The 19,853-nt window shown below is 39.3% G+C and overlaps 1 protein-coding gene across 5 annotated transcripts; it reads left to right on the forward strand.

Annotated features, from left to right (window-relative positions):
- The first annotated feature begins 64 nt into the window (after positions 1-64).
- Positions 65-19,307, forward strand: UBR7 (ubiquitin protein ligase E3 component n-recognin 7). 5 transcript variants are annotated; one of them, XM_043517870.1, is made up of 12 exons: positions 213-511; positions 1,633-1,766; positions 2,858-2,918; positions 3,053-3,148; positions 6,628-6,681; positions 8,073-8,178; positions 10,384-10,571; positions 11,268-11,399; positions 11,787-11,949; positions 15,539-15,765; positions 16,538-16,599; positions 17,748-17,866. In XM_043517870.1, exons 1-11 carry the CDS (start codon positions 347-349, stop codon positions 16,550-16,552), a joined length of 1,341 nt encoding a protein of 446 aa, XP_043373805.1. In that variant the 5' UTR covers positions 213-346; the 3' UTR covers positions 16,553-16,599; positions 17,748-17,866. The 5 variants fall into 5 exon arrangements, with proteins under 5 accessions (XP_038261658.2, XP_043373805.1, XP_043373807.1 ...); XM_043517871.1 differs by lacking the exon at positions 213-511 and adding an exon at positions 791-941; XM_038405730.2 differs by lacking the exon at positions 15,539-15,765 and having other exon boundaries at positions 65-511; positions 17,748-19,307.
- Positions 19,308-19,853: the final 546 nt, after the last annotated feature.

A 19,853-nucleotide genomic window follows, 5' to 3' on the forward strand; every position in this document is an offset into this window, starting at 1 on the left:
GGAAGCCCTCGGGGCCCACGAGGCAACGGCCCCTCCAAATTCGCCCCTGGAGCCGAACTGCGCGCGCAGCAACTCTCGCGGGGCTATGACGCGCGAATTGTCCGACCGCGGTCTGCCCCGTCATGTGACACCGCCTCCTCCGTCACGTGGTACTGACCAGCTCCGCCCCACCCTTTGTGACTTGTTGCAATGTGGCCCGTCGGCCCGTGTCACGTGCTTAACGCTTGTTTTGCGGTCTTCCGCGTCACGTGGTGGGCTGGCAGTTCCGCTTCCGTCGTAGCGGCGCCCCCCAGCGTTGGGTCTCGTTTCCCGCCTTGTGCCGTATCTGCCTCGGTCGGATCCTGCGATGGAGGCTGCAGCCGGGGGCGCTGAGCCCGCTGGCGGCTGCGCGGGGGCCCCGGAGGAGCCCGTGGTCTCGCTGGCTGACGTGCTGGCGGAGAACGAGGAGCTGGAGAAGGAGGCGCGGGCGGTGCTGGGTGGGAGCGATCACGAGCGCTGCAGCTACTCCCAGGTGAGGGGGTGGGGCCGGGGCCGGGGCCGGGGCCGGGCGAGCGAGAGGCCCGGGGCCGGGAGGCAGCGGAGGGGTGGGAGCCTCCTGCAGGCTGAGAAGAAACGGCGGGGGACGGGCTCGGAGCTAAGGCAGCTGTACGGGGAGCGGCTCCGTGGGGCGGGGCAGGTTTTGGGGGTCGTGGGGGTGCGATGGGGTGGGGCGAGGGAACAAGCGGGGTGTGGGTGTGTGTGGTGAGGCTATCGCAGAGCGGGGTTAGTCTTTGATTTTCTTCAGGAGTCCCTAGGTGGGGTCCTTATTGAGCCAGAGCCCAAGTGCCACTGGGCGCGGGGGCCGGTGCTTGGCCTCCCCCTCTGCCTTGCACTCGGTGCCCCCTTTGTGGCAAGCTCAGTGGCAAGGCTGGACTGTGGAGATGGTGCCACTGGGGCAGGGGGTGAGGTCCAACATCCTTGTATTTTGGGATACCCTGTCTTTGATAGGGGGCCTTTCTGTGCTCTTTCTCTCTCCCACACATGGTTTGCAGCCTGATAGTGGGGCCCCACAGCACCACAATTCAAGAGTTTACCCCATCAGACAAAATGCAGTCATTGGCCAGCAAATGCTATGTGATGGTCAGTGGTGGGAGACAAAGTTGGGGTCTCTGCCTGCTCTGTGGGTAAATAGAGGAGTTGGTGTCCAGAGCACTCTGCCTAGCTTTGAACTCGCTTAACCCATAGTTTCCCCTCCAACAAATTATCCCACTCCCTATTTCTTCAAGTACAGGGCTGAGGGCACATGTCACGTATTGCAAGAGCCTTGTCTTGAAAAAAAAATTCATTTCCAGGGCCCAGAAACATATATTTACATCTTCATTGCATTTATCCTAGTCTATCCCCTTTTAACAAGCTATTCATAGGTCAGTATTTTGGACTGCAAGAAGACACGTGGCAACTTTGGGAAGGCACTAACTAAATGCCTTGTACTGTATGTTTGTTGCACCCAGTGCCAGCTTGCCCACCAAACACTAACTTGCTCCTAAATCCAGTTCTTCTGACACAAACTGCATTTACTACTTCACTTCAACAGCAAGTTATCTTCCTTCAATTACTTCTGCATTTCTATAATCATTTATCTTGTCATTGTAGGGTGCTGTGAAAAGACAAGCCTTGTATGCCTGCAGTACTTGCACCCCCCCAGGAGAAGAACCAGCAGGAATCTGTTTAGCCTGCAGTTATGAATGTCATGGCACGCACAAGTTATTTGAACTGTATACAAAAAGGTAAAGCTTTTTCAGAGAAGGGAGATATTGGAGTAATTTCTGAGACACTTCTTTTTATTTGTCATATTGTGAAGAAGTAAAGCATCACACCAAAAAGTAGTCTGTGCCTTTATGCTAAGTGCCCATCTTCTTAAAGAAGTGTTAATATGTGTGGAAAACATTTGCTGGTTGCAGAGGCAGAAATGGCACTGAAGAGGTTCACGGTACATTTGGGTCCTTTCATTAAAGCAATTACTGTATGGGTTTGGGGGGAGTGGATTTCAGGAAAAAAACAACATTGATCTTAAAAAATATTATTTTCAAAGTACAGATTTTGCTTCTCTGTTAAATTATAAAGTATTCTTGCTCATATGCTTTATAAGCACTTTTATTCATTGTAAAGAACTTTCTAAATATTAAGGTGTGCCACATCCATCTGAATCAAGTAAAATACATAGTGTTCACAGTGCTAATCATTGGCATGCAGCCACCTCTGGGGTAGAATGTAATGGCTGTTCAACAAAACACAGCGCTACTATCCAGTAGTGTAGGTTAAATGAAGAAAAATACTTGAATATATTAGGTGAAGATTATCATCAGAATATATTGAAACTGAATCTTTGGTAGGCAGACGAATTGCCCAAAGGAGAGTTTTCCCAGAGCACCCCAACTAATACCCCTCTTAGTACAAACATTTCAGTGCAATCTTGAATGATCGTAGGTGGGAAGGAGTTCAGTTGTATATCTCATCCAAAAGACAGTATGTCCAGTAATACAGGCTCCCGTGACATCCAACTAACTTAGGCCCCAATCTTGCAAACAGTAAAACATGTTTGCCTTTATGCATGTGAGTAGTTACAGCAGCAACAATTAGATCTTCCATTGAGGTTTCCCAACCAAATACTGATGTAACTCAACACTGCTGAGCTGAGATCTGACAATCACAGCGTGAGATGGAAAGACTTCAGGACAGTCTAGCCAATTCTCACATATGTTTCTGTTTAAATAGCTTGTGAGAGCATGTCACGGCTCTAAATAAGGAGCACTTATAAGAATAAGACATTACTTTAAAACAGCATAAACAATCTGAACTATTATGTCTTTCTTTCCAGAAACTTCCGCTGTGACTGTGGAAACAGCAAATTCAAAAATTTGCAGTGCAAGCTATTTCCAGTAAGTTTATGTGGGTCATCTCTTAGGAGATTAGAATGGGACAAGAATTGTCTTCAGGTTATACAATCTCTAAAGAAAGTTCATGTTTTTTCATCAGGTTGTACATTAAAACATGTATCCCATTTCTCTTCTAGGAAAAGGGAAAAGTGAATTCAGGCAATAAGTATAATCACAACTTCTACGGATTATACTGTGTTTGTAAAAGACCTTATCCTGATCCTGAAGATGAGGTAAGAAATGCACAATCAGTAATAATACTATGGATAAAGTGCACAGACTTTTTTTCTGCATAGAATGTTGATAAATGCAAAGTAATACACATTGGAAAACATAATCCCAACTATACATATAAAATGATGGGGTCTAAATTAGCTGTTACCACTCAAGAAAGAAATCTTGGAGTGATTGTGGATAGTTCTCTGATAACATCCACTCAAAAAAGCAAACAACAGTATGGGGAATAATTGAGAAAGGGATAAATAATAAGACAGAAAATATCATATTGCCCCTGTATAAACCCATGGTACACCCAGATCTTGAATACTGCATGCAGATGTGGTTGCCCCATTTCAAAGAGGATATATTGGAATTGGAAAAGATTCAGAAAAGGGCAACAAAAACGATGAGTGGTATGAAACGGCTTCCGTATGAGAGGTGACTAATAAGACTGGGACTTTTCAGCTTGGAAAAGACAACGGGGGGGGGGGATATGATTGGGGTCTAAAATCATGACTGGTGTGAAGAAAGTAAATAAGGAAGTGTTATTTACTCATAACACAAGAACTAGGGGTTACCAAATTAAATTAACAGGCAGAAGGTTTTAAAAAAACAAAAACAAAAGGAAGTATTTCTTCATACAACATACAGTCAACCTGTGGAACTTTTTACCAAAGGATGTTGTGAAGGTCAAGACTATAACAGGGTTCAAAAAAGAACTAGATAAGTTCATGGAGGAGAGGTCCATCAATGGCTATTATCCAGAATGGGCAGGGATGGTGTCACTAGCCTCTGTTTGCCAGAAGTTAGGAATGAGCGGTAGGGAATGGATCATTTGATGGATTACCTGTTCTGTTAATTCCCTCTGGGGGACCTGGCATTGGCCACTATCAGAAGACAGGATACTGGGCTAGATGGATCTTTAGTCTGACCCAGGATGGCTGTTCTCTTGTAGAACGATGATCATCAGATTATTCCATAGAGTTTACTCCATCTTAATAGAGAGTCTTAATACCTGCGGTGTTACTTTTTGTTAATCATTTTATATAGTAGTCTGCATTTGCATAATGTTTAAGAGTACAAATGTGTTTTGCCTTAAGATAGACAAGGACAACAGGCAATAAATTAATGCTGTTTCGCCATTCAAAAACTTAAATTAAGTTTAAGATAAACAGATAAAATCATGCTTCATTTTACCCCCACATTCTGATAAATTAATGCTGGGCAGTTCCCACAATAAAGTGAGTGAGCTTGTGTGTTAATCTTGGATTTCCAATTATTTTCTTATAATGTCTCAACTCTGTATTTGTTCACCTGAAAATTCAAAATAATAATAAAAACCCCCTCAGATTATTAAATAATAAAGCACATTCTCTAAGAAATGAATGATAAAAAACATATTCCATATCAAAGTTCCCAGCACTAGTTTTGTACATTATGAATTAAAATTCACCACTTTACTTGACTGGCACATATTTCACAGGTTTCTTTTTCCTCTTCAAAATATTGGATTATAACTAGTCTGTCTCTCACCTCTTCAGTGGATAAGGAGTTAAATGTGTTTATAGTATTTTGCTAAATATTTTGTATTTTTGAATAGTATAAAATATTACTAAAATATACTTGTATAAGAAATAGTGAATTCTGGTCACAGAGGGCATCTTGGGAATAGGCAATAGCAAATGCAGAAAAACAATCATCTGGTTTCTTGTTAGACCCATTTGAATGTATAAATTAATATGACAAACACTATAATTTTGAAGTACAGTACAACATCAACTCTGCCAAGTTTTGGGGCGTTTAGCACTTTATTATGAAAGACTATTTTAAAAACAAACAATGCTTTAATAATAAACCAAATTGTCTTGTATTATGCTTGACAGAATTCTAAAGTTGAATTAGCGGGTCTAGCTCTCCTACTGCAAACCTGATGAGACTCCTAACAAATACCTCTTCCTGCTTCTGATGTGTCCATTATTTATACACTTCCAGTTATGAAAAAGGGGTCATAAGTGCACTTCAGTGAAGAGATCATTTTTGTCTATCTTTTTTGGTGCGAGTTTGTGATCAGTTGTCATCCCCGGGGTGAAGCCTGGAAGCCATTGGAACTACTGTGCCCTCATACCATTCAGCTGGGTTGGCCTCCCACACTGCTCTGCTGGTGATGCCCAGCCAGCCCCTCCAGGCCCTGTTATCATCCAACAGGACAGTAGGTAGCGTGCCACACCCACCGGTCACCCGAGTGCTTTACCTAAGCCGCTCATGGACTGACAATGAAGGCACCAGCCAATTTCCCAGCTCCCCAGCCTTGCATCCCTACTAGAATATAAACCCAAAATGATACCATCTTGCACTGCACAGGGTTCTGTATAGTGCAAGCTCGTTAAATTAGTCTGCTTCCCCCTCGATGTGGAGAAGATATGCAACAGCCCATGCTTACAGAGCCAAGCTTCTGACACTTCACTTAAAAAGACACAGGTTAAGATAAAACAAGTTTAGTAACTACAGAAAGATAGATTTTTAAGTGATTATAAGTGATAGCAAACAGATCAAAGCAGGTTACCTAGGAAATTAAAATCGCAATCTGTCTCATACAAACTAGATAGGATTTGACTCAGCAATATCTCACCCTGACTGATAATACAAGCAGATTTTAGCTTCCTTACACATGCAGGGCTTTTTTCTTTCCCACCCGGGACCCTGTTCCTCAGTTCAATCTTTGTTCCTCTAGTGTTTCCAGGTGTTGTCGTGTTGGGGAGTGATTCCTAGTCATGAGATCACTTCCCTCTTAAATAGTTTTTCCATATGGCAGGAAACTCTTTGTTCCAAATCAGGTTTCCAGCCCAGTTCGTAGAAAAGTACTGGTACCAAAATGGAGTTCAGTATCATGTGATTTGATCACAAGCCCTTGCATGCTCCCACTGAGTCATTGCAGCCATTGCCCATAGCTGAATAAAGAGTCCAGAGGTGAGGTTAAGCTCTTCCATTGTCTTTGTTGATGGGCTATTAGCACTGTTTAACTTCTTCATTGTTGTACCTGAAAGGCTAGTTGTGGGTATTTCCAACTTCAAATCTTTGTTACACATACATAGCAAAACTTCATAACTTCATATACAATCCAATGAGATATTAATGTTTAGCAGATCAAGACGTTTAGAATGATACTTCACAAGGGATACTTTGTACAAAACATAGCATAATTACATCACCATGGTAAATTTGGAGTGCAGAATGTCAGAGCGCATATCTGGCAACAATGGAAAAATAATCTTGTTAGATAATAGGGAATCTCTAGTCACCAGAATATAACAAATTACAAGTGCTTCAAAACTTTGGCTGGTGAGGCTGTAAGCGTTTATCATGGCTATGCAATTTAAGTGTCTCACTGTGGAAAGTGATTCACTTATATATTCTTCAGAATACATGGCACTTAAAGTCCTGTGAGAAACTTTGAAGGTTGATATTATTGCTAATAATATAACCATTCTTCTAGATCCCAGATGAAATGATCCAGTGCATAGTTTGTGAAGACTGGTTCCATGGAAGGGTAAGGATATGTATTTAACAAAATTGTCATCTTGTCTGGAAATAAGGAAAACACTAATTTTAGCCTATGGCAAATCTTACTTGGAAAGGTAGGTAGGATCTTTTGAGAACCAGGGCAAGAGTTTTCAGATTAGCTCTTTTCAGGCTGTACGAAAAAACCTAAATCTTTATTCTTGCATGCTGGCAGTCCTCATATTGAACTAGTACCCAAAATGGAGAGGACCTCTACTTTATTCAAGGTTGCTCTTAATGTATAAACTAATTCTAATAAGTGACAATAGACATCTAAAACTTTAATGTTTTATGGAGGACTGTTCTGAATGATAGCGTTTCATTGGAATTGGAGAAGGTTGTTGAGCACACCATTATCAACTGTGATCATGATCTGTGGTGAATGGCAGCTCATTTGATGGGACAGTAACTTAGAGCCATATTTATTTTGGGTAGGAGGGAACAAGCTGCACACTCAGTGCCTGATTAGGAACTTGAGGGAAGATTTTTTTCAAGGCAAATGGCCCAGCACCCAATTACCATTGAAAGTAAATGGGAGTTGGATGTCTAGGTCACATTGTTGCCTTTGAAAATCACCTGCTTTATGCAGGGTTAGGGGTTCATTTTATCATGTTGGGAAAGGTAGATGGTGAAATTCAAAACCAGACTGAAGCAAGTAGAATGGTTGAAGTCCTGGAACAAAGACATGAAATAGGAATATTGTTGGTATAGTATACCTTGCATTAATTATAGACGCTCTGATTCAGATAAATCATAGCATTTTTTTGTAAATGTTTGTATTAAGTATTTTTGATGAATATTCTAGCTGTAACTGTAAAAATTTGTCAAAAGAAAATGGAGGTAATTTATTTTATTCATCTGGATGTTTCTCACCAGTTTGTTTGAAGACAGTTTTTAGATTTTGTATTTAACTCTTTTCACATTGCTTCCATACTGAGGCTGAAGAAGGATAAAATGTTTTATAAACCTTGTTCAGCATTGAGAGAATCTCAGATTACTAAATAAGAGGGCTACTTAAAACTGCAGTGTGTGGTAACTGTCCTTTTAGTATAGTCAAGGTTTGAAAGTATCCATAAGTATTCCTGCTGTCTTGGCTGATCGAGTCCAGACTTCTCGGGGGGTTGACATGTGAAGAGAGGCTAATAATCTGGATGCATTCCTTAAATATGATTGGTCCTCTCTCATCCTCTAGCAGTAAGGATGCTGGGTATGGAGGACAAACTGGGGATAATACACTGATAATGGGAATACTGAAAAATGAGGGAAGAGGTGGGCATGCTTGTTTTTCTGCCACTAAACCTAGAGCAAAAAATACTCTACAGAATCCATTAATTTGAAACTAATACGTCTCTCTCATATGTTCCTATTTCTTCTTGACAGCACCTTGGTGCAGTTCCCCCTGAGAGCGGGGACTTCCATGAGATGGTGTGCCAGGCCTGCATGAATTGCTGCGCTTTTCTTTGGGCGTATACTTCACAGTTAGCAGGTAAAATTAGGAGAGCTGTACTAATATTTCCATTTTATAAACCTCCCAAACATAGCTGATTTAACTCACATAAGCCTATCCAAGTGGAAGACAGATATTTGCTGATAAGGCTGAAGAAATTGTGTTACTACTTAGACAAAAATCTCAGGCAATAAAGTAGCTTATGTGGCAACTTTAGGTTTTGTGCTTTATAAAAAAAGGAAGGCCTAATTCTTAAGTTTTATGAATTTTTTTTTTTTTTTAGTTTTGAAAGTAGTTTATAAATATTTTCTCAGCGTAGGTGTTTATGGCAAATATTGTAAAAAGATTTGATTTTTTAGGTGTTCACGTTCTAGGCTAAATCAGAATTACTTAAAAGGCATAACACTGGGCGTAGGTATAGGGATACAGAGGTTGGGGGAGAGATGATGTTGGAGTAACTTTGAATGGACCCTGAAGGGTGACTCTGCATTGAATGGATAGGGAAAGTTCCCCTTTGTTCTGTTTGGGATGTGGTCTCTCCTAGGAAAAACAAGTCTCCGGTTGTCTAATCAAAATAAATACAGTAGTCTTAGTGTTCTTTGCTGCACATTCTTCTCTTCAGGAGCAGAAATAATGTAGGAGCTAGAAAGAAAGGGAATCATCTTCCCTTTGGGCATGACAGGGAATGGATCACTTGGTTACCTGTTCTGTTCATTTCCTCTGGGACATCCAGAATTGGCCACTGTCAGAAGACAGGATACTGGGCTAGATGGACCTTTGGTCTGACCCAGTTTGGCTGTTCTTGTGTTAAATTGCTTTGCTCCACAGCAGGTGGCTGGCTGAAGGTGCTCACTTCCAAATGGTTGATTATATCAATTGCTGATTATGACCTGTCAGGTCATAAAAAGTTGGCTACCTCAGGATGTGTCTAAGGGGTTGATGTCCAAGGATTTCATACATGGAATCATCTTGTAGTATAAATACATGACAGTGCTTTTTCTTAGAATAGGTATGGCATGGAGCATACACTTGATTACATGTCGAAGTAAACCCATTATATACGGGGAACCAAATAGCATAGTTATATAATGTGCTCTTGGTGCTGAAATTGCTTCACTAAATCATGAAGGAAGCTAGTGGAGGTCTATCCATTTTTATATCCCCCAGGATTGCTTTGAAAAGAGATGACGGAGGCTTTTCCCTGGTAAAATAACTAAGAGATAAAGAGCAACCTCTATAGCACATGGTCTCGGTGAAATGTTTGATCACTTTGATTAATATTCACTCACTGTAGAAAGTTATGTTGATAATTTCACTGACTGAGGGAGAAGCAGTGCTCTTAAGGAGCAGCAGTCATGTATTTCATGCTCCAGAATTTGAGAGCATCTGCAACAGTGTGTTCCAGGTTTTGAGAGTGATGTGCTTATGTATGTTTGCTTAATTTTATTTGTAATTGATTCATAATTACGCTTTATAGATCTATATGGAGAAATTATTTAAACCAGTCTGTTTTTTGAGAAGCTTCTGTAAAATTGGGAGACTGTTTCATCATCCACACAGAATATCATTCCTTTTGTTTGTCTTTAAGACCTCTGTAAACATTCTAAAAGGGTATTTTATAATAAATTAAACATTTTTCTTGGTTTCTTCCATCGGTTTGTCTGAAAAAAAATAAAATTTCAAGGGTATATCAGGAATAAAATGTACTAAAATAAAATCAGAGAAAGTACCAGGCTACCATCCAGTCTTTTTCAAATACCAATGAATTTCAAGAACTCAGAGGAAGACTAGCATCCTAGGAGTGTTCAGCACTGTGAGAGATTATAGTATTCCCCCTCCCCCTCTGTTTTCTCCATTATTTTCCAGTAAACTCTAGGCTTTCAGGGTGAAAGAACAATGAGAGTTTTCTTTTCTGCTTTGGAAGTGGGAAGGCACAAAGGAGTTAAGCAGTTTAAATCGGTCTCTCAGTTAATAAAAATAAACTTACTGCAACTTGTTCTGTTACACTGTTTTTGCAGTAGGAGGCTTTGGGGGTATGAGGAAGCTGTGATAAAAGATTAAGCTGTTTTATTATTGTTTAAAGAGAACATGATGTCCCTAGGTAGCTGTAGAATATATCCTTATTTTTATTGAAGTGTACAGTGCAGTTTGAGCACTTGTATGACACTACAGTGTCAAAAGAAATTCTGAAACTGATTTCTTTGTCCAGCAAGCTTATGTTAGTTATGGATATACATTTTCTAGTTCCTACTGTGACCAAAGTGACCTCACTTGAAGATGAAAGGATTGTGCTGAATGTCAAGGAAACTGAAGAACAGAACAGAGAAATCAAAAAAGAAAGTGGAGGAGATCACCAAGGGGAGATCAAGGAGGAAGAGCAAGTAGAACAGTATAATGAGCCATCTACTAGTTCTGGGTCGAAATGTCCAGAGGTAAACTGCACATTTTTCTTATTGTCTTCTGTTCCCTCTCTGCTTAGTGTGGGCAAAGCTCCTCTTTTGGTTCTGTGAATGGGAAACATATATTCCATGCTCCCTTTCAATACTTCATCTACTTAAATATTACTCGAAGTTCATGTAATTGTCTTAGCACAGCCTCCACTGCAGTAGACATGCCAGTAAATACTGCTGTGAAAGGTTAATGCGTCAGTTGATCAGCCAATAGACCAAGGCATACAGGAATACAGTATGTTCAGCAAAGATCTTCCATTCCTTTTCTGATGTCACCCCTTTTGTTGCTTGATTAGCTTGAGATTACTTCTAAATTTGTTTGCTAATGTGGAAGTACCACACACTGTAACTGTGCCATCAGGCTAGCCCAGATCTAATTTCTGAGCCCTTTATAGCTTTTGCATTGAATCTGATGTTGATTTGTAAGAAGGATAATCAATTAATTTAGAGTATGAATGCCTTTAGCAGTTTTAGCTGATTCTCCTGGGTATACAGCAGTGTCCTAATTCAAACTTTACTCTGAACACCACATTAGGGAACTTTAAAAAAAAAAAAAGGGGGGGGGGGTCAAAGGACAGTATTGTAGCTAAGAAGAGAACAAACTGGAAAAAACCTGCATTAAACCCCTTTGAAATAAAATAGAAGTGAAAAATACTGACCTGTTTCATTTTAATTCAGACAGTTACAAAGAGTGATGAACCGGTCTGTAAGCTGCGAGAACTCCAGACCAAACAGTCTCTGAAGAAGGATGCTGCCACCTTTTGGCCATCTAACTGGCGGAGTAAACTGTGCACATGCAAAGACTGTTTAGTATGTATACATTTTGTTTTCTAGGTTAACATTAACATTAGTTCTTTGAAGACTCTACTCAGAGAAGTCAAATAATATAGTTTTGTAAAACTTCCTTGTTCTGAATGTAAAATATCTACTGGAAAACATTCCACTAACCTAAGGAAACAAGTGTGGATCTTATCTGATGACTTTCTCATCTTCAGAATTAATTGTATATAATAGCCTGTGAACATTTTGTATTTATTTACCAACTGTCTAAAGCAAGCACAGTTCTGGAAGCATTCACAAGAAATGGCTGAAATACTGCTGATATAAAACAATGTGGTAAACGTTATTTCTTTGCAAGAGGGCTTGAAAGGGTCTGTAAAGTTTAAGATGGAAAATAACTTTTACTTTACTCTTCAGAAAATGTATTCAGAACTGGATGTCCAATTCCTGATTGATGAATGTGACACTGTCTTGGCCTATGAGAATAAAGGTACAAGTGACCAGGAAACAGACAGAAGAGATCCTTTAATGGACACGCTTAATAGCATGAACAGAGTCCAGCAAGTAGAACTCATCTGTGGTAAATATAACTTCATTTTGGGAATTCAGCATAGCATTTTAAATACATATCTTACCTAAAGGAGCTATTTAATAGACTTCCTACTTAAATAGCAACCGTGTCTTTAAAAAGCAGCTTATAAGAGACTGTTTAACTAGCCTTCAGACAAATTTCTGTAGGAAACCTTGAATGTTTTCGTCTCCAGCCTGTTGTTTACTATTTACATTAAGGAAGTAGATTTTCTAGAAACTTCTGCTTGTTTTCTAATTCAGCAGGTTGTCAGTGTTCTGGCAGTGGCAATTCCTTCTCGGAAGTTGACCATGTTAATATTAGCTAGCTTAGTTTTCTGTGTTCATACATTATGTATATAGCATCAACAGTGCAAATACAATTTCCCTGCCCTGCACAGCTGTCATTGGAAGTAGATAATAGGCAGGGAAGGGTAACCGTGAAAGCATGGGACTGAACGAGGAAGTCAAGCACTCGCTTAATTTTACTGTTTAGTTATCTTCTGATACGCATTATTTGCGGGTTGGGGGAATAGTCAGCTTCAGGGCAGATGGAATTTCCTGACAGTGTTCTGTGGAGTATACCCAAACTCTGGTCCAGTGTCTGTAGATACGAAGGTGGAGATGCTTGAAAAAATGGTGCAACAGTCCCTCAACAAGAGGCTGCACTATATCTGAAATGTTGGAGCATTTCTGGGCCAACAAGCCAGAGTCCTGAGTCATAAATTAGGGCTCCTACATGGAAGACTTTGTCAATTGTATCAACTCATGCTCTTGCCGCTTTTCTGAAGAACACAATGTGCCAGTGTGACTGTATTGTACCTCAGAGTAGAATCTGTTCTGCTCCAGTGAACTTAAGCTAATAAACCCTTGAGGATTTGAACAAATGAAGCTCGCTTCACATATAAAGAACAGCTAGTACTGATGTATTAGTTTATTCAAAGGGCTTGATTCTCAGGTTTGTTTTGTCCTTAAACTGCCCATTTAAGCTGGTTGCTCTAGGCACAGGGGAATTCCCTTATATAGGAAGTATCTGTCAGTGATGTCAGGCGTAGGAGTGTTGTCAGTGTGTGTTCATGCTTGGTTGCTCCTAAAAATCAGTGGTTTAGTTTTAAAGTTTACAACAGAACAAAACAAATTGGTGTATTGTGAATCTGGTAAGGAAACAGTGGACTGAGCTGAAGACTTGCCAATGGAATTTGTATCCTATGTTCTCTGATCCATCTCATTTAGTGCTGATAGCACTTTGCTTTCCTCAGAGCCAGCTCATCTGCCCAGGCAAATGAGGTACAGCCTAACCAAGAATTCCTAAAAGCTGCAAGATAGATTTTCCATAGTCTTTGTTATTGAATTGATATAGATTTATAGTTAAGTATAGATATTAAATAAGTTAACAAATCCACAAGAAGTGCTTGTGATTTGATTTAAATCTGTGACAACTCACTGTCCAGTAGTGAAATGCAATGCCAAAAAGTTAAAAGAATGTAGTGCTGCATGAGGCTCAAATCTTGGTAAAGCTAATAGTGCCTCAAGAAGCTGCCATGCTACCATGGCAATTTACCACACCAAGAAGTCAGTTTATAAAGGTGTTGCTATGATAATCACTGTTTGAGGCTATGGCAGGATTGTAGCAGATAAGGCCAGTTCTGAACTTGGTGACGTGTGTTTGGAATTTGAGATTTTAAAATTTTCAGCAATGGCTTCTGTAGAAAATGACATTGTGTGTGACCTGAGAAAAAGAGGATTTTCATTAAGATCTCAAGAAGAGAGATGTTCAATTATTAAGGAAGGCAGAATAACACCAGCCCTGGAAGTCTTGAAGAAAGACGGGAAAAGAACGTGGCAATTTCATACATCTTGGTACAAAGTCCATAAATGGCTAACAGGCAGTGCTATGAGTAACAGATTATATTGTTGGCCCTGTTTGCTTCTTTCAACTAAAAAAACTGTGAGCTAATGAAGGTTACTGTGACTGGAAAAGTCTGTCACAAAGCACATCTATACACAGCTCATCACAAGAGCACATAAAAAATGAAGTTTCCTTGAAACGCTTAGAGCAGGCAAGCATTCCTATAGATGTGTTGCTTAGTGAGCAAAGGCACCTTGCTATCTTAAAGCACAACAAGAAAGTCAGGAAGAAGAGAGATTTTTGAAGCGACTAATTGATATTTCAGTTTTATCTCTTCAAGAACTTGCATTCCATTGTAATTGTGAGATGGAACACACTCTCAATTACAGGGAACTTTGATTTTTTTTTTGTCATGACAAGACATTGAATATTTATTGGCAGAAAAATGCATCCATTTTTTCTGACCTATCAAAGACCATTCAAAACGAATTGATCGAATGTGTGGCTAAAGAAATAATATCCCACATTGACCGTGAGATTGAAGAGTGCAGCTTTTTTGCTTGCGAGGTAGATGAAACTACTGACATTTCTCACTTAAGCCAGCTTTCACTTGTGTTACGCTACGTGGACAAGAATGGGCAAACACAGGAGCAGTTCATGGGTTTTAAAAATGGCAGTGCAGATCAAACCGCAGTTGCCTTGAAGCAGGTTGTGGATTCAGTGTTGTTAAAATATAACTACACAAGAAAACTTGTATCTCATTCATATGATGGCGGTGTAGTGATTACTGGTGAGCTGGGAGGTCAGCAAGCCCTAATTAAAAAAGAGGCTCCACAAGCTCTGTTTGTGCATTGTTTTGCCCACAAATTAGATGTAGCGCCTCCAGCAAGGGGTGCAGTGTATTAAAGAAACCTGTGGCTTTTTTGTAACCTTGGAAGGCTTCTCCACATTTTTACACGCTTGAGCAAACACAGTGACCTGCTAGATCGAATTGTGGGCCAGAGGATACCTTCCCTGTGTGCAGTTGGATGGACATCCAACAGCAGAGTCCTACATGCCATTGTCTCGGAAAGAGAGAAACTGTGCAAAGTATTTCAGGAGATTGTCAATGCCAGTGGTTGGGATGGAGAATCTTGGCGACAAGCCATAGGATACCTTACAAAACTAAACGACTTCCCGTTTCTTTTCTTGGCATACTCCGACCATAACATCTTCAGCATCACTGACATTCTTGATGATGTTCTTCAGAAAAAGGCTGTTGATGTAGATTATTGCAATTTGCAAGTTCAGTTAACAATCACAAGGATTGGTGATCTGCATAAAGAAGGAGTTCAAAGAGGTGTTTAATTCTGCAGCCACTGACTTACCTTCACCTTCAAAAAAGCATAGGCTGGATTTGGAAGATGGATCCTCTGAAGATGGTCAGAAAATGTATTCACAACTATACAGTGATATCATAACATCATTCTGCAGCTGTCTCTCAGGTTTGTAGACATAAAGGCCCTCCATTTCATTAAGCTATCAGACTCATCAAGATTTCCAGCTTTCAGGAAACAGTTCCCCACAGATGGTTTTACCTCACTCTCCAATTCTTATGGCAGCTACTTTAATTTAGATCGTCTCAAGAATGAGTTTGGTGTTATCTTCAAAGATGAGCAGTTTCAAAATCGTTCCATTAGTGACGTGCTGCGCTTAATCAATGAAACTGGGCTCTGTGAGGTGCTTAAGGAAGTGTACCGCTTTTTTTGCTTAGTTGCCACTATACCAGCAACAGTGAATGTGAAAAGAAGCTTTTCTTGCCTTAAACACATCAAGACATACTTGAGCACAATGGATCAGGGTTGTCTCAGTGCACTGGCCAGAATATCCATGAAAAAAGAACTGTTGTCTTTCCTGGAGAAGCAACTGAGCTGGTACGATGATGTTATTGCACGCTTTGCTTCAAAAGAAAAACTGATTGATCTTCACTATATGAATAAGGTAAGCTTATGTCATTTAATGGACGTATAACTCTGTTTCTTGCTATGACATGACATTTTTTGAATGAGTCTTTGATTTTATTTTTATAGCAAATAGTCCACTAAATAATATGTGATTGTCAGGTTCTGATTTGCCAAGTATTTATAAAACCTTTTTTTAAAGCAGTTTTCTAAGTTGTGTTATTTAAAGTGCTAATGTTGCCTTTTTTTTTTAGTTGATGTGATTATATTATAGTTACATAGTAACTGCAGGCTATTTGAGTGCATGAAAATGCTCATAGCAGAGATACAAGATTAGCTGAACGATGTCAAGTTATGCTTAGGACTTTAATATAAGCCAACATTTAAATTAATATGAAAATGTCCCAACTGTGTTGTGTATTTGGAATTACTTTTTTCTTTCTCTGCAAACCGATTAATTGAGAATGATCTTTTCTGTGTATTTAATCTTCTTGTAGCCATTATTATTCAGTGGGTGGGGGTGGATATAACTATTGTGATTTGTGCTTCTCCTGTCAAAGTCACAAGCCACCATTGCTCACAGCTCTAACAGTTAGAAACTTGTGCTCAAAGTGAAGTTATTGAGTAGGAGGATACACAGAATTAAGAACCACCTTAGGATAAACCCTTCCCGCAGCTCTTCATTAATTTATAATCCAAACTTGAAATCCATTTACTGAGGCAAGTCTAGTCAGTTACTAGTTATCAAGAGGAGATAGCAAACAATCATTGAAGCAGACAATTGAGGGTTTTTTCCATTTTTTTTCTTCCAGAATACAACGACCTAAAGACAGAACTGACTGACTACCTCAGGCGATTTGCAGATGAAGGAACAGTAAGCTACAACTAATCCGTGTTTTCTGAAAAAAAAAAAAAAATTTTTTAAAAAATACGTATTTTATGACGGGTTAAAATTTCCATAGTTTTTTTGGGGGGTGCAGGTGAAAATAGAATGAAGTAGAAACGTCACCTCCATTTTTGATTAAGAGTTGAGAAAATGCATGTGCTGTAAGTAAAGGAAAGGTTGAGAGACTGCTTGGGCTCTGTTTATCTTTAGGCTCTTCTGTAACAATCCATTATCAGCGCATTAAAGTACTGATGAGTGCAGTTTATAAACCAAATAAATTAGTTGATTTTTAAATGACATTTTTCCACAAACATCTTAAGTCTCTTTTTTGTCCTTTATCAGCCTCACTTTAACATTTCTTAAAAGAGCAAGAACAGGTGTTACTACCAGGCTTGATCTATTCAGTCATACTTTATCCAAGGCTTTCACATCCCATTGTCAGTCAGAGCTAGAATTTACACCTTAAACTTTCTTTTTACCTTCAAAGCCATGGGTTTTTTCCCCCAGACTACCTCAGCTGAGACATTTTGGTACCGTTTTTGGTTCTGTTCCTAGCTTGGCTGAAATATGGGTACTGTATATGCAATCTTCAACCCACTATAGCCCTACTGACATCTTTCATTTTTGTTTGTAGTGTTGCTGAAACAGCGTTGGTTCCAGGATATTTGAGAGTAAAGGTGAGTGAGGTAATCTTTTATTGGACCTACTTCTGTTAACGAAAAACTTTCGAGCTTACTGTGTGTAAAAGTGAAAGATTGTTTCACTAACAGAAGTTGTTCCAATAAAAGCGATTACCTCATTCACCTTATTTCACTTTGTAATTGAAGTTCCTGATAGTTCATACGAGCTGGACAAGTATTTTATACTTTTCTAACATTTTACTTCTTCCCTTGGGGCTGCTTTTTTTGCTGTGCAGGATGGGAGTTCACATGCTTTATTATGAAACTTATGCTTTTGCAATGGGTAGGTCAGGAGCATTGTTCTTAACAGGTTGGATTCCTTGATACTGCTGGTGATGCCGTGTATGTTGTGTGCGTTGCAAACCTATCTTGAGAAACTTCTCTTAGATGGTCTTTTCCAAATACGTATTTTACTGTACTAGTTTGTCACAACTTGGGTTTTCATTTTATTCTCAGGTTGTTAAAAGAGAAGACATTCAGCAATTCTTTGAAGAATTTCAGTCACGCAAGAGAAGACGGACAAATAGGATGCAGTACTATTGCAGTTAGACTGAAAAGGTTTTGACTTTCATAAGGACAAATGGAAAAAACATCCTTCAGTAAATAGAAGTGGCACCTTTGCTAATATTTGACCTCTTTCCCTAAATCCTGCTTTCCAAGAGGCCTCTTCCAACTCTGCTCATTCGCTCTGTTCCATAAAATATTTTACTTTTGTAGCTTATACATGTCATAGCAAAGCAACGTATCATGCAGATTTCAGACAGCATCAGTATACTTAAGTTGTCAAAAGTTGGTTTTGTTTCAGAGGGAGTGAATTGGTCCATGTTAAAACAACTTTTATGCCACTTTATGTCCGTTTTAGGCTTTGACCTGTTTCACTTCAGTACCTGTAGCTACATACCATACTAAAGATGGGGACAGACAGCCTTCTGTATTGGTGATAAATCTAAATTGTAGTGTGGTATAGTGTTGCTTTGTTGGTCTGAATACTGCCATACTAACTTTTCTGGTGTATTGGTACTATCATAAGTTTACAATACAAAGGCAGAAGGTTCTCATTCACCTGGAATGTTTAACCAGACTGATGGGCATAATTCTCTAAACATTAAGGTATGTTTAAACCCTTAGAGGAGAATCACAGCTTAAAAGTAGGGTCATTATGTGAACTTAAATTGCATTGTACTTGCACAGACTAACTCCTTTGTTGCTATGGAAGTGCATTTTCTGGGTAGGAGGAGATTAAGGAATCATGGACTGGTCTTCAAGCAACAGCCTATGGCATTTTTTACAAAAACGTGGTTCATGTTTCATTGTACAGTAACATCTTACATTAATAGAATGGCTGTCACATTTATCCTCTCACTAAAGTGTAAATGGAATGCTAAATGTGGGATGATACTAACAGGTTACAAGCTAAGCTTTGGGGGTTTTTAAAAACCGACTTACCTTAAGCTGTTTTAGTTTTTAAATGTTAGAGGTTTTAAAATGTTAAGTTGACTTATTCCTATTTGCTGCCATATAAACTTGTGACCTTTTTGGAACCACTGTGGTGGTTATTTGACACAAGACTCAATCTACAACTGAAGTCCTTAAAACAAAACTTAAATATCAGAATTTACATGTTAGTTTAAAGTGAGATTCTTGAGAAAATTTTTACATTGGTTAATCTTAAACTCTCAGTTGATATAGTACTTGTATAGTATAGTACTTGAAGGGCTTGTATTTTCCCCAGAGTCTGCTTTTACATCAACTATATTGCTTTTTGTTTTTAAAGTTGTCCTTTACTACTCTCCCCCTTAATTTTGTTTGACTGCCTCACTTTGCAAAACCTAGTTTTGGCAGAAATAGATACTCAGTTAATTGGTCTGTTTTATGCAGATATGGCAAGTTGCTTTTAAAACTACATTTCTGGGTACTGTATATGCTCTTTTTGTAGAAATTGTTACTGGAGTTAGATAGGCAGTTCAACTCCAAAAATGATTCTGTAAAATTTAAATAAAATAACTGTTCAGACAATCTGCATGTCATGGTTACTTTTACAATTACTATTGTGCAGTTTAGGCTTTGTGCATCCAGTCTAAACAGTAAATCTTTCAACCCAGGAATAAGGCTGTGGGTGTGTATAGATTTAGCCAACTTCCTGTATACGGTCATGAGACGTCCACTGTAAAAAGAAACTAGAGGCAAGGACAACAGGAAGGAAGATAAACCGCTAATTGGAAAGTAACTAGGTACATCATCCAATCCTACTCGAGTCACTAAGCCCAGAAGGTAACCGCATCAAGTAAGTGAACTTGGTTTTTAAATAGCAACTTCAAACTTTGCCCAAAGTTGGTATCAGCCAAAGCAAGCAAGTACATTTTACCGAAATAGAAACTAGGGAAGACTCAGATCTCCCAGAACAACAGTGCCTTTAACCAAGAGCTTTCTGTAATGGTAGTCTCTTTAAATGTTTAAGTAGCAAAACAAGTCTGCAATACTTACAGAACAGATCTTAGCCCTTTTCCTTACAGATGAGATACTGGCTTCTGAGATGCCTGACTCATTTTAAATAAAACTTTT

This window comes from Dermochelys coriacea, chromosome 6 (genome assembly GCF_009764565.3).
Source record: "Dermochelys coriacea isolate rDerCor1 chromosome 6, rDerCor1.pri.v4, whole genome shotgun sequence".
In the NCBI taxonomy this organism is placed as follows: Eukaryota; Metazoa; Chordata; order Testudines; family Dermochelyidae; genus Dermochelys; species Dermochelys coriacea.